Source organism: Metopolophium dirhodum, chromosome 4, assembly GCF_019925205.1.
Source record: "Metopolophium dirhodum isolate CAU chromosome 4, ASM1992520v1, whole genome shotgun sequence".
Taxonomy (NCBI): Eukaryota; Metazoa; Arthropoda; class Insecta; order Hemiptera; family Aphididae; genus Metopolophium; species Metopolophium dirhodum.
The window spans coordinates 8951347-8974755 of record NC_083563.1 but is presented as its reverse complement, the minus strand read 5'-3'; the positions used below and the strand labels follow the sequence as shown (position 1 = coordinate 8974755).

The window sequence follows — 23409 nt, the reverse complement described above, 5'->3', positions numbered from 1 at the left end:
TAATAATGATAAATATTTAAATTTCATTTAATCATATTTTTTTGTTCATAGACATTAATTTAAAAAAAAATTGTTTGGTCAATTTAATTCAATATTTGATATACAGATTATTATACCTAGTGTAAATGTATATACGTTTATAGCTATATTTATAACTTTTAGGTATAATTTTTTTACAAAAACATTTCTTTTGGTTCAGGGCTGGAATTCTGACCACAGTAACTTTAGCTTATTTTAGATAATTAAAATGAGGTAACGGAGGGCATCAGTATAATATTACATCTGCGTAAAAGCAAAGTTAGTAGGTACAAGCGCATTATGATTAGGGGAAACGAACGAAAACACATGACCGCGAAGTTTCACAAAATACGGCGAAGAGCAGACAGCGGAACTGTGCACGAAATACGTGCGGAAAACCTGCCCTAACGGCTACAAACGAGGGGGGGGGGGCAAAAATGTCGGACGGGTGAACGCAAAAAAAGGCGATCGTAAACAGATTTGGACAAAGTGTACTTCAAAAGATTGATTATTTATCATTGCTTTCAAATTTATAATGATTATTAATTCGTAACACATCACAAATTCACAATGCTCTATACTCTATAGGCCTCTAGGTGAGCCAAGTGAGTCGAGTGTCCAACATTCAGTTTCAATATTCTATATATCAAATTTTTAACATTACTTTTAATGTGCTGCTATCATATACCTATTTACCATTTGGTGACTGGGTATTATGAATTATATTCTAAATGAAAATGAATTCTTTATGAAATACTCGATACTTCTTACTATAGAAAATTTAAATTGATTAATACCTACTACAACTATAGATAGGTACCTACTATAAATCCCACACATAAATTATTAGAAAATATATTAGCCAATAATTAATAAAATATTTTGAAATAAATGTTATCAGGTACATTAACTAGGTAATAAACTAATAACATGTAGTTTAAAAATCAAATTATGATAAATGTCAGTATAAAAATATAGAATATAGATGGTTGGGTACTAATAAATTCGTGATTTATGGCATCTTATTTTAAAGGATCATTTTTAAACTTTCTCAAAGTTTGATTTGCATTCTGTGTGTAATGTGTATTGTAACATCAGTGGCGGCCCGAAATTGTAGAGGCATGAAGCATATTGTACATTTTAAATATTTTTACCACCGCTCCCTTAATTGAATCAAAATTAGCAGCATGGGATTATAATTAATTATAATATTTACCGTGTTGATGTCTTATATATTATGTATATTTATACACCCATCCACCCATTTCGATATGAAGCAATTGCTTCAAATAATCCTATATCCCGCCGCCACTGTATAACATAATACAACTATTACCTACTCAATGATGAGATACACTCCACTCATTTAATTGTTACAACAGAGTGGGTGAGAGGTATTAATTGCTTCTCCCTTTTATTTCTATATTTATTTCTAGAAATTAAGCCATCGAAATCACAAACGTATTGAAACTATTAACAAGTTATGTAATATATAAGGATTTATTAATTATGTGTTGTTATAGAACGTTTATAAAACCATTGACATTGTGAAATAAATTATATAATTTTGGAGTGGTGCCATTTGCGGGGGAGGGGGGGTTATTTACTTGCATCCCCTTGCATTTTGTATCCATAATTGGCCTAAATTTTAATCTATAGTTTTTTTTTTTATGAAAATGTTGTGCAATGACAATACATTTTTTACATATTGGCTTTAAATTTTGAATAAAATTATAAGCATTATTATTAATATTTGCTATTGTCTACATAATATGGTAAACTGCTAATGATAAATGCCTAATTTATTACTTTACCGTAACTATTTTATATTATTATAATTTAAGTGTTAAGCAAGATTATATCTAGAATTTTATTGATATGTTATTTGAATTTGTATATAATAGTGGCGTTATTTTTTTTTAAACAATTTAGAACTATGTATATGATTAAAACTTAAATACATTATTTATTATATTATGTATATCGTAGGTATATCAGTAAATATATTATTTATTAGCTGTATTATTTACTATTCAAGTCATCATTTTCAAAAAACTTTCAATATTATAAGGAAGTAATTTTTTGTAGGTAATTCTGTTTTTTTTAATATACAATTTTTTAGAAATACGTCTTAGGAGGGCGCCACGGGCTCAATGCCTCAATGTATTAATTGTGAAGCTTCTGAAAATAAATTGATTACGCTAAGTTAACCCACCTGTTTTCTGTGATAAACCATAGAAGTGATAAGCATAAGATTATAACAAAATAATAATAAAAAATAATATAAATTTTAATATTTGATTTGTGACGAGAATCGAGATTCATGATTATTTATTAAATGTTCAATGTCTCAAACATTTTTCGGAAATTTACTTCAAAAAACATTTCGCCTGTACAGCAGTTAAAAATGGTAAAATATTTGAAACAAGACGAGGCCATCAACATCGATCAAGAATTGTTTAATGTGTATAAATTTAGCGTTGACCAATTAATGGAGCTGGCTGGCTTAAGTTGTGCAACAGCTATACAAAAATGCTTCCCACCAAAAATTCATCAAAAAGTGTTGGTGCTCTGCGGACCGGGTAATAATGGTGGCGACGGTCTGGTGTGCGCAAGGCATATGAAACTGTTTGGTTACTTAACCGAAGTGTATTATCCTGTGCGCACCGACAAGCTTTTGTACAGTAATCTTGTGCATCAGTGTGAGACTTCTGGTGTGCCCGTGTCTGATTCCCTGGCTGACAACATATCCACATATGACCTCATAGTAGATGCGTTGTTTGGTTTTAGTTTCAAGCCACCAGTGCGAGCAAAATTCCTGCCTGTCATGAATGCGTTGAAAACAGTCGCCAAACCAATCTGTAGCATAGATGTCCCCAGCGGTTGGAGCATTGAAGGAGTTCCTGATAGTGATGGAATTAATCCAGAGCTATTAATTTCGTTGACAGCGCCAAAGGAATGTGCCAAAAGTTTCAAAGGAAAATATCACTATTTAGGTGGAAGATTTGTACCCAAAGAACTGGAAGAAAAATACCAATTGGAATTGCCTGCATATCCCGGTGCAGAATGTTGTGTAAAATTATAAAATCACATGGTTGTAATGTACAATTTAATTTTAAAAATATTTTTAAGTTTATATATATTTAATTTGTGCTGATTCAGAAAATTTTTAAATAAAAATAAATGTCATAAAATAGAGTTTTATGTATTATATAAATACTAATGTATTCTTATTTATATTTGCAATGAATTAAAGTATGCAATAGTACATTACGTAATTTTAGGAAATCTATTATTCCTCTAACCTTTGTTTTAGTGTCCACATTGAAAACATAACATAAATAGAACGCTAAAAGTTTTTGATTCATTAAACACAACATTCAGCTCTTTACCTTAATCAGCTGTCTATGTACTCTTTACTTTTCCTTGGATACATCCAAAATGTTGAATGCTAGCTGACTACAATTTTCTTAGGTTTCTAACTCTATAGTCTATAGATGTATATTATGCTCCTGGACTGCTTTCTAATATACATTTTAGAAAACTTGCACAACATTAACCGGAAATCCCTGTTCCTTTTTCAAACTCGTTCATCACACAACATCTCATCAATACAACCATCAACTACACTAGATGGCAGATATATTGTGTCACTGATATCACATGTTAATTGCAATGTGTAAGTTAACTCTATTATTTCTTTACTCATTTGATCATTAAAACCTTAAATAATGTTATATTTTTTAATTACTTTTCATTTATATTCTACTCAGTAGTTCACAACCTATTTAAATTGTCGGCTTCAATTAAAAAAAAAATTCTTTACTTTACCATGCCACCTGTGAAAGTAGATCAGGATATTTTTTTATTCATCAATTTATTATAATAATATACAGTTTCTGATTCTATTTCTTCCTTTGTTCTTTGACAATATTCAATGGTTTTGTTAATAATTATCAAACTACATTGAATTCCGCCTAATGTTGGCTGCCGCGTTAATATGGGTAAATTGGTCTGATCTCAATTCAAATGTATACTAACTAACTAATTTTGATATATGGCCTACCACTTAATGTGGACAAATGAGTTTGGTCCCAACGTGTCCACATTAAGCGAAATCCACTGTATATAACAAAATATTTCACTATTTTTTTAATGATTTAAGTACATGAATATCTCATGTAAAATTTAATTTAATTTAATTTAATGCTAATTATGCAATTTTCAGCCATGTCTATAAGCAACAAAATCAAGGCATTTCTTTTTTAAATTTCTGATATTTTACATCCTTTTCTATTCATGATTGTTTGTACATGGGGCGCGTTACAGGTTAGTTAGCGCGAGTCTAACACGAAAAACGAGTATTCGGGTTTCAGAAATGTTATTTCAATTAATTTATACCGGTCATTTTTTACTAATAATTTATTTTTTGCCTGCCATCTATCTTTTAATTAAATCTCAATTATTTTATTTACTTTAATGTGTTATAATTTAACTATAAACTATCAAACAAGATTAGTTAATATAATTAAAAACAATAGATATCTAAATAGTTGATATCCATCAATGTCTATCAGTACTAATACAGTATCTAATAAATAATGCTAATCATGCACACAACCATAGACATAATATAATTATGTCTATAATATGTCTATGCACACAACCTACCAATGAAAAGTGAAAACTGAAGATAAAAATCTAACAATATTGAAAGAAAACCAAATATATAATGTGGTGACAGATCAGATTTTGGCGGTTGGAATATTGAAAATTTTTTTTTTTTTTAAAAAGACCAACAGATATTTTAAAAACATGAACATGTTCAATGGGACCCAAAAATTATGAATGCAAAAATATACTTTTAAAAGGAATAATTATTTTTTTTTATCATACAAAATATTGTTTTATTATGTTTTTACACATAGTTAATAATAATAAATACACATTTCAGATAATAAAATATTGTATTAAATAAAAAATTCACTAAATATTATATAATACTTACAAACACTTAAAATAACATCTTGTTTTTAGATGTTAAGAACCATGGTTGATACATTAACTTTGAATTTGATCTTCTTTTTCAAATGTAACTAAAAAAAAAATGCAATTAAGAAAAACAGACAAAAAAAATAGTCAAAATCAATTTTGCTACTTGAAAATATTTTATATTATTATTTGGTTTGAGTAAGAAGAATTTAAACTACAATAAAAACAGAGTACATCTGGTGTATGGTGCAAATGTCTAAAAAATATTTTAAAATAACTATATATTAATAATAAAAATAATATATCTAAAATCTTAAAATAATATTATATCCCTACTAATCCTAACCCAAAACTATAAATAGTCATCATGATTAACAACTGTAACTCAAATAAATCATTAAGTTTAAAAAACTTCAACTTTATGAAATATCAAAAGAATTAAAAAACGTTATCTTTCAAGAAATTGAACCAACCAATTGAGAATAATTCTTATTTGTATTACCTCATCCACTTCATTATTAAATGAAGACTTTGATAATTCCACTTTATCATCAACCACAGTTAAACAGTAATGTTGACACTCTTTTATGGTTTCTCGAGGTTCATTGTGCAGCAACATTTTAGATAAGATTGAAATTGGAAAGTAATTATTTTTGCAATTAAAACCCATACACATTGATTTTAATATGTTTCTAAAAGTAAATTATATAAATTATATTTTAATTACAAAAAAAAAAAAAAATATAGTTAAATATTTAATACTTTCTTAGCATTGGTAATTGTACACAAATAACACACTGATGCATTGCTGGAAATTTATTGTATGTTTCAAATAACTGTCTAAAATTACCGTTCATAATATTCAGTGATAGTAGCACTGCCATTTTGATTAAAGTATTTCTATAAAAAAATATATATATACATATACAATTAGTCATAATTAAAAGAAATATGTAATCTCAATTTCTATTTAAGATAAAGTTTACATTTTAAAGGTATATATATTTTTTAAGATATAAAATGTGAATAACATTAAATAATGGTAATATTAATTATAACCAATGGTCTTTACTGAATCTTACTCTAAAACTTCATAGTTTATTTTAAAATATAATAATACCTCATAATTTAAGGTTTTTTTCAGTTAACTCTGGCTATGAATATGTTATCATCTAAGACAACATTGAGATTCAAAATGTGAAAAAGTGCTACAGCTAAAGAACTGTTAAAATAATGTTTGGTGTCTTTAGATAAATATTTAATTTGTCTGTAGCAACTTCCCAAGTTTTGGGTATTTTATACATAGTAGCCTATAAGTATCATTATATAGATTATGAGTTATGACTATTAATTGATACCAGACTTCTAAAATTTCCTTATAAACACAGAACAAAGCTAGATACTGATATACAATTCATCAGTAAGAAATCTAAGTAAACTTTACCTTAAATAATTTGATTATTGATAAACTGACTTCTTTGATATAAACGGCAAAGCTTGTTGAAGAACATTATAATCACCTAAATTAGTAACAATTAGAAGAGATACCATTTCCGAACAAAGCTCATTTGTTGATTCGTCAGAGTCTTCTAACAATATTTTAATCATTTTAAAAATGCTTTCATGAAAATGCTTCATATTTAAAAATGGATCGAATGTATTTACATCAAATTCATAACATCTATAAACAACATTAAAAATACGATATACAATACATTAGTTGATTTTAAACATCATAAAATGTTAATACTACAACTTACTTATAAGCCGCATATGCATGAAAACGTATAATAGGTGGCAAAATAGCCATCCAATCTTGATTAGACACGGCTTGTATAGTAGCATCTTGTCTTATAGAATTTAAACGGTCATCAATAAAATCATAAACAATATTAAATGGTACATTTTCAATTGTAAGCACCCTAAAAATGTTTAAGAATAACAAAACAATAGTAAATATTATTGCCTAGTCTAATAAAAATTGTCTATTACTCATTTAAAAGATATGATACAGTATTCCTTAGAACTGATGGTGGTCTTAAAATATGAGGTTTGCTTAATGAATTACCAGCAGCTGAACGGCTAAAACATTTAACCATTTTATGAGGATTACATTCCAACTGGTGTACAAGTCTCTTAGATTTTCTCCTAAACAAAAACATCAACAACAAAATTATTAAAAATATGGAGACATTCTATTGTTTTGACAAAATAAAATAGCGGTTATAAAATAAAATAATATGTTTTAAAAAATGCAGACTTAACTAGGTATATAATTATTAGATGACTACTGCAGTTTTCTTCCTATAGTAAACTTAAAGTTACAAAATGGGCTTTAAGCCCAAACCAGTAAATTCCCAAGTTATAATATTATCGTTTACATATTAATTGATAACACTTGCATATTTAAATTTGTACATTATGTTCATATAAGTATCAAACCTCGAAGCAATAATGTATTAATAAATAAAGTAAATTAAATTTTACTCACATCATCATTTCCTCCTTGGGACACATTTCCATGCATATTCCTTTCACCGGTAACATTATAGGCTATATTTCATTTGTTTCGTTATTTTGGTAGGCACTATTAGCACAGAAATACAGAATAATACTACCTATTACAGATACAGTATTACACCATCCGTCCACGATCCGTTAAAATATTAAATACTAATAGTTGTTGATGAGTGAACCCTAATTAGCAAATTGCCTGATGTCCAAAGTACCCCGAAAGGCCCAAAAACCACAATTATTCTATATACTTTTATATACCCAGCGACCAGTCCATCACAGTTTCAGTTGTATCAATTGTTCTACCTTCGTAAACAAGGTTATAGACTATATTAATATCCACGGCGTATACTGTATATTATCAATAAATGAATAAACCCCGTTCAGTAAGTTGTTGTTCGTTAAAAAAATGTCTTATCACGGATTCTCCAATACTGATATTGTTTTATCTATATTTGTGGCTGACAATGTTATCATTAAATTGTGATTTGTGATTGACAATCATAATATTATTAAAATATACAATAATAAATATAAATTTTCGACTTTATCCGCTCAGTTGTAGCTCTATTTCGTTAAACCTTGAAATTTACAATTGTTTATTTTGTAATTTACGCAAGAATATCATATTATAGATTCATGTCTGTAATGAATTACATATTATTTGGATGAAATGTTGGCGACACGATCAGGTACCACTATAGTTTTATTTGTGTGTATTTATCGACTAGCACTGACAGCATTCAGGGGAGTCCATCTAATAGATGACAAAAAGTAACAGAATAGGATATTAGGATTGTTATAATATTATCGTAATATCATATAATAGGAATATAGCTGGTATAGGTAGTAAATATATTAAGTATATTATAGTATAGGACATTAGGACTTAAAGGTATCAAAAGCTGTGATTTTATATACTACCTATGTACATTATCCCGGGTTTATCCGGTAATTCGATCAAGTTATCGAAAATTGATTCAAATTCGAAGCAAAAGTCAACTAAAAGGTTGATATTGAATTTTTAAGCTCAAAGTTAGCTAAATCCCACTCCTCAATACTACCACGCCATAACACACAAATCATATATTATGTACATCCACATCACGTTTATAATGCAATATTTACTGTAATTATATATTAATAATTCGAGATATATTAATTGTATGTTGAGATCTCAACAAAGAAAAAAAGCTCAAAGTCCTCCAAAATCTGGTTCCGACAAATTTTGGAAATTGGTACTTGAATGGCTAAATATTTAGTACGTACTTATATGTATATAACCATGGCCCATGGGTACTTGTATGTCGTATGGATAAAATAAGTTAATAAAATAAAACACGACTTATTATTATGTTGCGCATACCTATAATAGGTATGTGATGAATATTATGATGGATGATTGAGTGATAGAATATAGATCTGAGAATCTGAGATCACCACTTCTTAGTTTTTCTGATCTATATCGCAATTTTATAAGTTAATAAATGTATAAAAATGTAATGGTACGTAAAGTGACAAACTGGGTACAAATGTACACGGTGGATATAGAATTCCAATTAGTTTTCCAAATTTCTATCTTAATTCTAACCTTTTATGCTGGAAGAATGGGAAAGGAGCAAAGGATTGCCAATTTATATATTATATATATTACGGACGTTCGTAGGATTTAATGTGTCAATATCATGTGCACTGTACTACCAGGGACGGATCTAAAGCTTGTTTAAGGGGGTGGCTAGTAGGAATGTTTTTGAGTGATACTTGTATAATATATTTTATATGAGTCCATATGAGAATCCAAGTTCAATTTAAATACTCTGAACAAACATTGTTTAACAATTATTGTAATTAATATGATTAATTAAATAATCTTAGTTACAGTTTATAAATCTCTGTTTACATTATAAAATGTATTAAAACATCGCGTTTTAAATCCAAAAGTATAAAACTTTAAGTTTGGCATAAATTAAGTTCACCTCCCAAGTGTTTTTTGGATTTTTTTTCTTAGAAATGCGTGTTTTGCATGTTTAATTTGATGGTACTTTCAAATAAAAACGCTCAAACTTAATTTGTAAGTTATGATCAAAAAAATATTTTTTTTAAATTTTAAAATTATTTAATTTCACGATGCGTAGACATACACACTTCCGATCTTTGATTATGACTTTTTGAGTCTTTATTTTACGGCATTTAATGGGGGTATTGGGCGCCAGGAACGCTAAGAAGGCCGATTCTTTAAATAATTCTGTGTAGCGACATACGCATTAAAACTTATGAACGAATGTTAGCTTACTTCCCAAGCGGTCTTTTGGAATATTTTATTTTGGAAATGTTATTATTATTATGTTCAATGTGTCGGTGAAATCAGAATATCTACACCGTATTATCTACATCGTAAAATAAACTAATTAAAACAATTTTTTTTAAATCTCAAGGGGGGGGGGAATTGCCACGTCCCCCCATAAACCACCCCTGCGTACTACTATAGATGAAGCCGTGGCTTTGTGCAAATAGCATTATTGGTACTTCTAATACAGTAATACCCCCCCCCCCCCTCTGAAATTAGTTAAACGTTCATATAGTTACTTACAAAATTCTGAATTTTTACAATAATCTTAAGAATTAGGTTAGGCCTTAAGAGTACAACATTTTAAACCTACCATTTAACTTAAGCTTTATTTCCAATTAATATAATAAAAAAATCAAGTGAAGAGCAACGATATGACAGGAGGGCAAATACATTTATGCACACTTTACCTCCCCCACTCTTACCACTGAATGATTATTAACATTGATTATAAATACTTGTATTTATAATTAATGTTATTACTTATTAGACATCGCGATGTTAATGACCTGCTGCGTGATTATAATCCCATGACTCGAGGATTTAGTTATCGAGACGACAAAATTCCACCGAATTTCACCAAACTTCCTTAACCACGATAGATAAACAAACGTTTAAGTGAAAATTACGGGTATTTATTTTTTGTTTTTGATCCTGATAATCTTCATGTACTCCCGTGTCGCGTAGACGCGTAGTGTACTATTATTAACAATCTTCGTAATAATAAAAGTAATAATAATAATAATAATGATGATGATGATGACTAAGGTTTGGAACGACACGTCGTGGTCAGACCGTGACTCTGCAGAGGCGATGGTCGGAGGAGAGTCGATAGAACGCTGGAAATCACGGCCGTCGGACGCACGCGTCACGGTCCGAAAAACGTTTACTATTTCTCTCTCTCGTTCTCTCTAGATCTCGACTTCTCTTCCACGCGTCGACAACGCCGACGCAAACGGATTTTTAAGGTACATCACCGTGAACGAACATCGCTCACCTGCATCTCGATTGTCGGTGTGTGCTGCAGTACTGCAGTAGGTACACAATACTGTTGTTTTTATAATTATAATCATCGTAAACGCGGGCCATGAATATTTTACGACTGTACGGGTAGGTTAATACATAACGTATTTACGTGCACAGGTTACAGATAGCTAGGTAGGTAGATATAGCATAGATACCTTTAAATAGGTACTCGCCGTCACAACTCCCGTATAATATATTATTATACTATTCATCATGGATATACCGTATCCTGCGGTAAGTATATATTATCGTATATAGACCGCGACAAAAAATACCTACGTGGCTACTGGCTACACTTTACAATTGTTACATCGCGCATGTATGATAACTGCAGCATTACTATAATGACCACAATAAATTTCGATTGACGCCAATGCATCGTACACGTGCGTTATTTTTTATACAGTCAGTTAATCATACTATTTTGAACGAGAAATCAGGCAACTTTGCACCGACCGGCGACCGTGTATAATATATACCTAAAAATAATAATATGGTTTGACAATTCGTTTATATTCGTCGGGCCCAAAGTGTTCGAACTGCAACGCCGCATCGGCTTAAGACACCTAATAATGATTATAAGTTATAACCGTTAAAATATTATTTAAAAAAAAAACATCATAATAATCATAACGATAACGTCCGTATTGCCTCAGCCGTTCCGCCGAAACGTCTGATCCGCCGCCGAGGAGATAATATTGATAATAACACCGCCGTGGCCGTCTTATTACCGAGTTGGTCGGAGTCGTCTCTGATCGGAGGAGGAGAAGTAGAAGTAGGAGGAGGCGGCGACGGCAATGACGAGCGAACCGCCGACGGACGGCCGACTTTGCCGTCACTACCGAGACGCGTTCCCGACGCCGGTCGACGTCATGATGCCCACCACGTACCTGGGACTTGACTTCAGCACGCAACAGGTATTATACTTCTACAGATATTTAAAATTTAAACATAATTATATACCTATGATCTACAAATATAATATTATCTGCGGCGAACAAACCGTTTCTAAATATCACGTAATCGAGAGCATTGGTGGGCGGGTGGGTGGGTGAGTAAGTGGGCATATAGGTAGGTCTCAACTTCCTTGTATATATTTTATATGGGAACAATAATTTTTGAAACGAAGTTTTTTTATATAATTATTATTTATCGTTATTAAATTTAATTTTATATAATGCATACCAAGTATCAACACGACAATAAGCTCGCACGTTGTACCTCAGATCCCACGAAAAGTCCGCGAATTATCCGTACCTTATAGGCACGGCCACGGGGCTATTATACTTGACATTATCTGGTGTACCTAAACCATATTCGGTTTAATAAACTTTTCAGCCACCTGCAGATAAGACAGAGACTTCGGCTCCTTCGGAAATGAATAAAATATATGGCATTTATAGGTCATTAAAAAGTCGTACGACGAAATAGAGTGTATACGTACGTCAGTACTTGTTTAGATGGTATTTTATTATATTCCACAATGTATCCGGTATAGATATGCGGTGATATAATAATAAACGAAAAATGTTTTTTTTTCTTTAATAAAATTGGCGTCATTAGGGTGCGGCAACATGCGATATCTGTAGGCGATTAAATTGTTATCAACCGGTTCACCGGCAATGTTTTCAGAATATTACAATTGTAATGTCCATTTTTTGTGAATCTTAATTTTTACAAATTGTGCATAGGTATAAATTGATATAATACTATTATCTATTTCGATTATAATATTATTCTAGGTATCTAATAAATATATACAATTAAATTGGTTTTTAATAAGAATTTCTTATTTCATATTTATTCTAGGTATAATTTATAATATTATAGTATATATTTTAAACTGTAATTATCAATGATAAAACAAATTCTATATTCAATATACCTATACATATTTATTTTTAATTACATTATTTATTTATATCTACTTAATTATAAAAATACAATTTAATTAATACAGCAATGATAAAATCTGTATAACATGAAATATGAATTATAACTTATGAGTGATGACGTACCTATGTATATTAATATATAATACTTCTGCTATAGTCTATATTGGCTATATATCACAATTCAGTGTGTAATAAGTAATAACCAAATGGCTTATACGTATACTAATTTAGATAACATGTTTATAATATTTAATAATAATAATATCAATATATCATTGACCTCCTCAACGCTATAGTTGTGGTTTTATAGTCACTTTGAATAATTAAATATCAAACATTGTAATATCAGATTAAACGATAGTAGATAATATTACATTTTTGTTTTGACATTTGTACAATAATTTACTGTACAATTTATTTCGAAAACGAAACTTTCCTCGCTTGACGATACGTATTCGTTTTCGCGAAAATACTATGATCGGATGTTCACTCTTGAAAACATAATCAACCGTAACTGCATAGCGTACTTAGACCTAATTTTTTTTAAGACGACCGGACGTCTTACTCACGTGTGTGACATTATCTTACTAAAACATAACTTATACCAAAATCCATGTTCAGCTGCAGTTCCGACTTTTTGTTGTTAGCGCAATCCTTAAATATTGGAGTGAGTTGGCCTATTATCAACATTTAAGTTAAGAATATCATAATGCGTGTTCCCTCGTTGGATTTTTACGATACTTTAATTTTTAAAGAAGTTATGAGTATCTATGTAAAATATTGATATTTTGTATTAATATTAAAATATTTTAAAAACCTAAGTTGTGAACAAAAATAATGTTATTATACCTTTAACTTTGATAATATTTCAATAGACAATACGTCAATTCACTCTAATATATTCACTTGCTAACAACACAAAATTGGAACTACTAAATGCAAACTTGTCATGTTATATCCATTTGAGATAACACATGCTGCAGGTGTGAGTGTGTGACGTCCTCGTAAAATATAAAATATGATCATTTTTATCATACTTTATAGCGCTCCATATGGTTTTTAATTTTATTACGGGCTGGGGAGACCGACATCGGTGACAGTGGTTGCAATTTGCTTAGTTAGCACTTCTATTACCTTTTTTATATAGCACAAATATGTATTATGTATAATATAGTCTACCTATGTACGTAAATAGTAGTGGACTATTTTACAAATCAAATTTTTTCTACTTGCACAAACGGTTCACTATAATTAATTACTCAACATTTTTAGTTACATAATTTTAGCACTTCCTTTATTTCATATTTTCATCTCTTGTTGCGCCGATGGTGGGTATAAGTAATAATAATACAACTATAGTTATATAGCACCAGTTTTTAGTTCTTACTGAGGCCCGGATTTAAATGCCATAAAACAATGCATTTTAACCGCAATAATATCCTTCAAAAATAACAACCATTTTTTTAACACTTTTTGAGAAAACGAGAATACGAAAAAAATCTGACTATTAGTTGTTCCTGGTGTAAGTCCTGGACGCACAATGCAGTCAACAGTCGTCAATCGCACCGTGGATAAGATATAATATATAGACGTTACGTATACGTATAGAAATCATAAATTGAACGAACGACAATTAATAAATGGTATTAAATTTAATCTAAAAATGCATACAATGTTTAAATATTCAATAAAATGTACAAAAAAAAATGCTCTAAAAACGCCAATGTGCAAGATAAAAGTTGTCAATTTTCTGATGTATAAAACGGATTTTATACTTGAATAGCATTGCTTGGCACTTAAGAAATCCCAAAAAAAGCAAATTTTGTATTTATATCTGGGTCCAAGTAGTATTAACTACTTATTGTCTATAAATAATAGTTGTTTCCGCATGACACGAAAAGAAAATTAACTTAATTGCACGACAATGATAATTAACTATAAAAAGTTAAGTTACAACAACACAAATTTTAACTGAATAAGATAATAAGTTAAAAACAAATTTAACTAACTAGTTAAGTTAAAAAGTTTAAAAAAATAACTTTTAAAAATTTTAACAAGTAAATATAAGTAAATAACCTTTGCTGAAATGAATAACATTTTTAACAACTTTTTATTTATATTATTATTGTGTCAAAGTCTTATTTAAATTTTGTAAAAGTGATCAATATTTCTTTTTGTACATTATCATTTTTGGCAAAGATATGGCTGATGGATGGAGGTTGAGTGGACAGACCTCTCTGGCTACGCCACTTTTATAGGGTATACTTGAATACTTAGTTAATATATCAATACTTGGTGTACATACTGGTACTATACTACTATAATATGTGTAGGTACCGGGTCATTTTTAATTGAAGTGAATATTTCTAAGTTACTAACATATAAACCAACTGGTTCAAAATACATTAACATGTATGATAATTGATGACTGACATCTGACGGATAAGTCGAGAAAAACTTGTCGATTCTTTAGATCGTCACCCTGGTTGATTCAGCCACCACTGCAGAGATTTTTTCAACTCTCGTTACTGGCTTATTTTACCTAAAAACAGACGATTGGTGTGGATATATATATATATAAATAAATAATTATAGGGTACTATACCCTTGTAACCTATATATTATACCTACCCACTACCACTAGACTATATGGAAATTTAAAACGTTTAACGCAGTTGAAAGGAGTTATTGTTGACGATGATCTGCACAAGATATTCGAGGCCACAGTACATTTCGACACGGAGCTCCAAGAGTTTCGGACCCATGGCGGCGTGATTAAGGGCAAAGACAGACAGCATCGCGAGGTGACAGCGCCAACAGTTATGTGGGTCAAAGCCTTGGACGTACTGTTGGACCGGTTGCAAGTGTGCGGTGCCGATTTGAGTACAGTCTCCGCGGTTTCTGGTTCCGGACAGGTAAAGGTTTTTTTCTCTTTTCCCCGAATGCTCAAGCCTTAAAGCATACTGGCATATTGCGTATAGGTAATCGATAATCCCGCAATCGTAATACAATATTATATTATGAACTACATGCTGTCTACATGCGCATTTTAACAAAAACAATCACTGCAGTAGACGATGTAACCTGTTATGTTACAATTATTATAATATTTAAGGTGTATTTAGAACGGATTTTTTCTTACATATTTAACGTCCGTAATCTCTATATCATATATGCATGTTCCGTGTTTATTTAACCTATATGGCTATATTATATAATGTTGCATTTAAAAAATGATTTTACCAACCCCTCCGTATAAAATTCCTGGCTACGCCACTGACCCGGATACCACCACAATAATACATTGCGCTGATGATTCGTTATTATATAATATATGATATACTTAAATATTTGTATAGTATACGATTTACATACTGTCTACAGCAACACGGCACGGTCTATTGGACGAACGGTGCCGAAAAAACGCTGCAAACTTTGAACCCGGCCGGATTTTTGCACATGCAATTGGCGTCTTGTTTTTCCGTGGTCAACTCACCTGTGTGGATGGACTCCAGCACCACGAAACAGTGCAAACATCTCGAGGACGCTGTCGGAGGACCACAGGTAGGCTGTACACTCATATTATTATTTATTATAGTAATATAGGTATACAAGTGTACAACTATACGAGGTGTAACAACTAACATATTGGCCTGACAGTACAAAAGTAAAAATTTCCCTATAGCTTACAAAAGCGCCGGAAAACGAACAAACATTAAGAAAAAACGGAAATTGTTCGTAAAATTGGTTTTTGACAAAATCGATTTTATCTTATGGTGTAACTTTAAAACAAATAATCGTACAAACATGAAATTTTCACTGAATGTTTATATTAGCATTTTCTTAACACTAAAAGATTATCAAAATATTTTGACTTATTTTGAGCTGTTTGTGGACATTTTCAGTTTCCAGTTTTTTTTCTATTAATATCAATGAAATTGTATTCGTTGGGTCAAACGGTTAGAAAATGTAATACAAGGCTCTTAATATATTGTTACAATAACAGTTGAAAAATATTAAAAATATATAGTTATAATTTTTCTTATAAGCATTTAAAGTTTGAATTTTGACAAAAAACGTAAAAATTACGAAATTGTGCAAATTATTTTGAATTAGAAATTCATAAAAAATGTTCTTCTTAGATTTAAGATTTTAAAATGTAATACAAGATTCCCTACAAGTTTACCTACCTTTATCAAAAATAAAATGTCTATAAGAAAGACAAATTCAATTTTTATGAGCTTTTGAAGTTCAAGTTTTTACAACATTGGATATTTACTCGATTTCTCAAGTAGCGCTTTTTCTTATTTTGTTGTAATTCAAAAACGAATAACCATAGACACTTGAAATTTATATCATTTGTTTATTTTATAAATTCCTATACTTATTACTTAATAGAATTTTCAAAATATTTTGACTGTTTTTGAGATTGTAACCAAAATGTCTCAAAAATCTAAAAGTATTATAATTTTTCTTTATAGTTATTTTATGTTCACATTTGGACAAAATTACATATTAAATAACAAAAATAATGATTTTAGTTATTTTGTTGTAATTTTATATTACTTACCGGCTACCGTATTGATAATAAGTAATAACAATATAAAATATCCACACTGACAAACCGTCTCCCTTCAGAATCGTTTTTCGCATACAACGATATTATCATAAGCGCAAATCCATTAAAATTTCTGGAGGGCCAAAATTTTTAACACCAATGTGAGTTACGGGGGGGGGGGGGCTTCGATCCCATACAACTAAAAAACTGTATATATATTTTTTTCGGGGGCTAATAAGGGAGTTATTCCTTAGCCACCCTGCGATTTGCGCCTATGTATATTATATCATTGAATTCAAATTTAATACCATCCATTATACAGTGACCCACTTGTAACCTACTGTACAGCAAAGCGACAACCACTTATCCACCTTTTTATTAACTGAAGGTTCCTCGTAGATTCCGTACGATGTTTTCCGCGTAAACATGATTTCTGTAACTATTTACAAAGGTTTTAATAAACAGTTATAGGTACTGGGGAAAACGAATTATATTGTTTTAAATCATATTTTTAATTTTTTTTCATAGCGATTGGCCGACATCACCGGATCGAAGGCATACGAAAGGTTTTCTGGGCCCCAAATCTCCAAAATGGCAGAAAGCAAACCAGGGGCCTATCAGAACACAGAAGTTAGACTTTTTTTCAGTCATCCAATGGACCATCCGAATTAACTTAATATTTTATACTATTCTAGAGGATATCGCTAGTGAGCAGTTTTGGCTGTTCGTTATTACTTGGCGCATACGCTCCGATCGATTGGTCCGACGGTTCGGGGATGAACCTGTTAGACATCAAGACCAAAGAGTGGTCGACTGAATGCTTGGAAGTAAATAATTTGACGACATTGTAATATATTACATCACATAGCAGTATGCCTATAGTCGTGTTCGGAATTTAGGCGTGCGCGCCGGGGCTGGACTTGAGACTGGGACGGACTGTGCCGCCGGGTACCGACTTGGGCCCGATCAGCAATTATTATGTGGAGAGGTTCGGGTTCAATCCCGAGTGCCGAGTGGTGTCATTCACCGGCGATAATCCAGCGTCGTTGGCCGGCCTGTGCCTTAGCGACAACGACATCGCCATAAGCCTCGGAACCAGTGACACGCTGTTCTTGCCGCTGGACGAGCCCAGGTGTCTGGAAGAGGGACACGTCCTGGTCAGCCCGATCAACCGAGACGCGTACATGGTGCTTCTGTGGTAATTATACACTACACTACACTACTATACATAGGGATACGCACACTGCACTGAGTCAAACATGACTTCGAGCTGTTTTAAAGTTTCAAGAACGGCTCGTTGACCCGCGAAAGACTGAGGAACCATTACGCCAACGAGTCGTGGGACCACTTCAACACATTGCTGGAGAGGACGCCCAGAGGAAATTTCGGATATCTGGGACTGTACTATGACGAACAGGAAATCATTCCGTGGATACAGGGTGACTACCGTTTCGATAAGAACGACGGCCCCGTGGACAGGTTTCCCAGCCGGGAGATTGAAGTCAAAGCGTTGGTCGAGGGACAGTTCATAGCTAAAAGGGCGCATGCCGAACAGTTGGGATACACGATAGGTTCGCATAAATATCATTCGTGTCACGTTTATATTTAATATAATATACGAAAGTAAAAAACCTAATGTATAATATATAAAAAAAAAAACAGATGCCAAGACAAGGATCATAGCTACGGGAGGTGCTTCAAACAATAATACAATATTACAAATTTTATCTGACGTTTTTAACGCACCTGTTTATACACAAGTCAGTACAATCATTTTTCCTATATTTTCGGATGCTTATTTATGTTTAACATAATTTTAGGAAGCTGCCAATTCCGCAGTCCTGGGTGCTGCATATCAAGCTAAACGTGGACTTGTTCAAAGTAAATGTAGTGACTGCGTAGATTCGTTTCAATCGGTGGTAACCACTGCCGCTCCTCCCACATTAGCTTGTTCACCTCATAAAGATGCTTATGAAGTAAGTCAAAGATACATGTTTGTGTAAAAATGATACTAATTATTTATTACTATTTTTAGATTTACACTCCAATGGTCAAGCGGTACAATAATATTATTAAAGAGGTGCTATCTGCTACTAGAAAATGAGAAACACATATAAACAGAACTGGTTTTACATTATGACGTTGATACTTAATATATGTTTTATATAATGAAATGAATAAATATATTTATATGTTATCAAATATTACAATAGTAAATAAAATGATTTAAGTCATTTAAGATTCTTTTAATATTTTTACAATTATTTTTTACGACCACCACGTTCTTTCAATTGCAAATGAATAGTCGAACCAGGTCCTATGTTATAATAAGCTAACGTATTGGAATCTTTGAAGAACAATCCCTAGAAAAATGATGTAAAAACAATTTAATTCATTACTTTTGCATATAATTTTAGTTAGAATTTGTTTACATACATCACATTGCAGTTTTTGTTTGCCAGGCGGCATTCCAGTTAACTCATGAATTTTTGTCTTAATCACAGACACTGTTTCTTGTAGTGGTAATGTTATATTTAAAATCTGTCCATTGAGAGCCCATTCCGGTTTGTCTGTGAGAACAGGCGTTCCAACATTAAACATGACAGGACCCTGAAATGTATAATTGGTTAGTAGATGATCCTAAAATGTTAAAAGTAATTTGTTCTATTTACATTAAACTTCATCATAAACTGTATTTCAGGTTCTAAAGAATCTTCTGTCTTTTGTTTCTTCATAAGTGGTTCATCTTCAGCAATTTCCATTATATGCTTCATTCCAGGCTAATTAACAAGTTTATGCACAATAATTAAGTTTTTTTTTTATAAATTATTTAATGTATACATACTTGACCCTGAGGTAACGGAGGTTGCATCATTCCTCTAGTAGCACCCAAAAATGGATTTGGTGGCATTTGGGGCTGCATAACTTGATAAGCTTGAGGTTGGGGAACTGAAAACATGTTAATACCAATAAGTTACTAAGAAAAATTAATATTATATAAAGATTTTTTGCATAAAAAAAAAATCAAAATCTTGGTTCTTACAACAAAACATATCACAATGGCAAGCATAAAATACATATTATACTATTATATTGAACTAAATATCAATAATAACTAATATGTATAATAAGTAAATATCAAGTTATGTAATTAGATAATTTTAGGTGTGAAACAAGGAAAAACTTGAGTCACCAATTGTATACATTAATAGATTATGTTATTGGTTATATATTTATATAAATAATCTAGTGAAATTAAATTTGAAACCCACCCATCATCTGTTGTTGTTGCTGAACCATCATCATAGATTGGGATTGCATCATGTTAGGAGCATGTGGTTGCATCATTGCATTTTGCATATTATTAGCCATTGACATTTGTACAGAAACGGCTTGAGAAGTAGGCGGATGAGAAATAGTTACTGTACCTGATACAGGTTTAGGACCAATTTTTTCTTTTTCATCATCATGAATTAGACCTTTTACTTTATGAATTTGGTGAATTTGATCTTCTAGAGTGATATTAGCTCGTGCTGCACGAGTAGCAGCTTCTACACTGGAAGTGTGCCCATCCCATGTAGCCTAAGACAATCAAATTATATTTTTAATCCTTTTTAGCATAAAACATAATATTTTTCTAATTTTTCTTACCTTATCATCTTTTCTACTTTCTTCTTCACCAATTTTTTTACCAATGGCAGTTTCTTCAACTCCAACACCAAATATATCAGTACGACGTTCAGCCAACTGTTTTAAACTAGCCTCAATAGCAGCTCCTGAATAGATAAAATAATAATTAAAAAAAAAATTAGGTATATACTAGTTGTTCATCAAAAGTAGTTACCTGGAGCATACACAGATTCTTGGTTCATTTTATCACTGATATGCTTGTCTCGTTGTTCTACCCAACGGGGATCTAATAATCCTATTCTCATATGTTCTTGGACTTTGCTTGCAGGTATCTTTTCACCAGTAATTGGAGATATTAAATATTCTTCAGGAGGTGCTTTAACTGGTGCTCGAACAACTGTAAATATAAAAAACCAAATATTAGTACAACTAATATGCATTGTGTTAGGTTAATTAAATCTTACTTTGTTTGGGATTGTATCCCTTTTTCACAATAACCTTTTCTGGAACAGCCGGCTGAGTCATTTGATTTGAACGGCTGTCAGATTTCGAAACACCTGGTGGTAAATCACCATCATCGTCACTGGACGATTCATCCATGTCTTGAACCTTATTTTTATTTAAATTAAATAGTATAAAAAATATTTTAATAAATAAATAGACATTTTAAATATTACCTGGTTGTTGTCTCTACTGGACTTTTCTTCACCAGGCACTCTGAGTTCACTTTCCGGTGCATATGTTCTACCATTAACTCGTTTTTCCATTTCATCATCACTGTCTACCTGCATGTCATCTTCTGCATCACTCATTTCAACAGCCTCTTCTCCATTATCTACACGTTCTTGCATCAAGGTACGCACACCAACTTGATCCGGTGTAGTTGGTTGAGGGAAATTGCCAATTTCACCGTATTGAAAGTCAACAGTTTCTACAACAACAAAATCATGCCAATCAATCTGAGAATAGGCCACTGAAAAAGGTATGAATTTTATTAGATCATCAAAAGGTATAGTATCTTAATAAAACTTACATCTTTCTTTTTCTATAAGCTGTTCTTCTTTTCTACGTAAAGCATCTTGGTGTTTTTGCCATTCGGAACGATATTTTACATCATCTAAGATTTTTTGTCGATCATAACTTTCTTCTTTTAGACTTTTTATAAGATCTCTGGGAGGCATCAACACTTTAGTGTACTGTTCAAGAAGCTTTGTGAAGTATTGAAATAGTGAATGTTGTGGACGTAAAAAGTCAAACTGAAAGTTACGTTGTTCTCTTGCCATCAGATTGGTTAAAAACTGTCTGCCATTACGAGCAACAAATAATGCAGTAAGCTTCACTGTGTCTCTGAAATTTCAAAATGTATTAGTTAATAATTATTGGCAAAGTTAATTATTAATACATACAAGTCAAGAGCTGATATTGATGGAGGATCGGCGATGAATTCAAATTCTTTTGGTGGATCTTTTGGTACAAATATTGCTTCCTGTACTTGTTTCAGAAGCTCTTGTTGTTTAAGTTGGGTAGCAGTTGACAATATGCTTTTCGTTTCTTTGGGTGGTAAGGTCGGCTCTTGTGCTAAAGTAAAATAAATAGATAAATAAGCCACTTATGTAAGTACTACAACACAATTAAAAAAAATTAATGCTCACCAGCTTTTTCCCTGAGGTCTTTGACTTTGTGTACATAGTATGCATGGTAGGGATCACCTTGGGTAAGAAAATTGAATTTGGGGTTGCCCAATTCATTTTGACGAATACGAGACTCAAATTCTGGTCCATTTCGTGCTACAAAACTGGCAGTTTTATCGACAATATCTTGATTAAGAGGAAGTTAAGAAACTATTCAGTGAATTACAAACATTCCATATATTATAGTCTAGGGGCTAGTAGTAACATTTCTGTAATTGATAATAAGATCTGGTTTGACCCTCGCTCTCATGCAGCAAGACTTAATTATCTATCCATAAGTGTATTCCCCATATTTTTTTCAGAAAAGTTAAACAATGAGAACTTATATGATAGATTAAGCAAACTAACAATCACATACTTATATATCTAAATATATTTCTTATGTAATCAGTACATTAGGTACTAAACTTTAGGTAAAACAAAACAATTCAAAATTAAATTAATGTAATCAATATTGTCAATTAAAGGATACTCCTGACTTCCGGTGGTGGATAAATAATGCCAATAGTAGGAACTTCTTCAACTCCTTCGGGCATCTTGATAGTCCGTTTACTGAAGTCTACGAAGAAATTATTATAAATGCATATATTTCAAAAATGCACTTATATGTTTGTTAAATAAATTTAAATGTTATACAAGTAGAAAAACGAAAGATCATAATATTACATATTTAAACGTAAGAAATAGAAATATAACTAAAATTTGATAATACAAATTACGAATATACCAATATTATAC

At 31.3% G+C, this 23409-nt stretch overlaps 4 protein-coding genes across 6 annotated transcripts; 2 read left to right on the top strand and 2 right to left on the bottom strand.

The window, feature by feature from the left end:
• The first annotated feature begins 2267 nt into the window (after positions 1-2267).
• LOC132942789 (NAD(P)H-hydrate epimerase) lies at positions 2268-3237 on the top strand. Its single transcript, XM_061011429.1, has one exon. The coding sequence runs from the start codon at positions 2357-2359 to the stop codon at positions 3101-3103; it is 747 nt and encodes a 248-aa protein (XP_060867412.1). The 5' UTR covers positions 2268-2356; the 3' UTR covers positions 3104-3237.
• A 120-nt stretch (positions 3238-3357) lies between these two features.
• LOC132942788 (germinal-center associated nuclear protein-like) lies at positions 3358-7892 on the bottom strand. 2 transcript variants are annotated; one of them, XM_061011427.1, is made up of 7 exons: positions 7502-7892; positions 7003-7158; positions 6771-6932; positions 6485-6691; positions 5773-5910; positions 5513-5702; positions 3358-5114 (listed from the first exon to the last, which is right to left on the bottom strand). In XM_061011427.1, the coding sequence occupies exons 1-7, from the start codon at positions 7555-7557 to the stop codon at positions 5052-5054; spliced, it is 972 nt and encodes a 323-aa protein (XP_060867410.1). In that variant the 5' UTR covers positions 7558-7892; the 3' UTR covers positions 3358-5051. The 2 variants fall into 2 exon arrangements, with proteins under 2 accessions (XP_060867410.1, XP_060867411.1); XM_061011428.1 differs by lacking the exon at positions 7502-7892 and adding an exon at positions 7276-7413.
• Positions 7893-8056: 164 nt separating this feature from the next.
• On the top strand, positions 8057-19589 carry LOC132942808 (xylulose kinase). Of its 2 annotated transcripts, XM_061011459.1 has the most exons (12): positions 8058-8216; positions 10640-10905; positions 11554-11814; positions 15468-15707; positions 16177-16356; positions 17879-17980; positions 18046-18177; positions 18250-18548; positions 18632-18921; positions 19013-19110; positions 19171-19326; positions 19386-19589. In XM_061011459.1, the coding sequence occupies exons 3-12, from the start codon at positions 11695-11697 to the stop codon at positions 19452-19454; spliced, it is 1686 nt and encodes a 561-aa protein (XP_060867442.1). In that variant the 5' UTR covers positions 8058-8216; positions 10640-10905; positions 11554-11694; the 3' UTR covers positions 19455-19589. The 2 variants fall into 2 exon arrangements, with proteins under 2 accessions (XP_060867441.1, XP_060867442.1); XM_061011458.1 differs by lacking the exon at positions 10640-10905 and having other exon boundaries at positions 8057-8216.
• Positions 19345-23405, bottom strand: LOC132942807 (splicing factor 3A subunit 1-like). Its single transcript, XM_061011456.1, has 13 exons — positions 23144-23405; positions 22633-22797; positions 22387-22558; positions 22014-22327; positions 21658-21953; positions 21445-21589; positions 21195-21377; positions 21002-21126; positions 20623-20932; positions 20196-20299; positions 20023-20130; positions 19787-19960; positions 19345-19713 (listed from the first exon to the last, which is right to left on the bottom strand). The coding sequence occupies exons 1-13, from the start codon at positions 23205-23207 to the stop codon at positions 19612-19614; spliced, it is 2262 nt and encodes a 753-aa protein (XP_060867439.1). The 5' UTR covers positions 23208-23405; the 3' UTR covers positions 19345-19611.
• Positions 23406-23409: the final 4 nt, after the last annotated feature.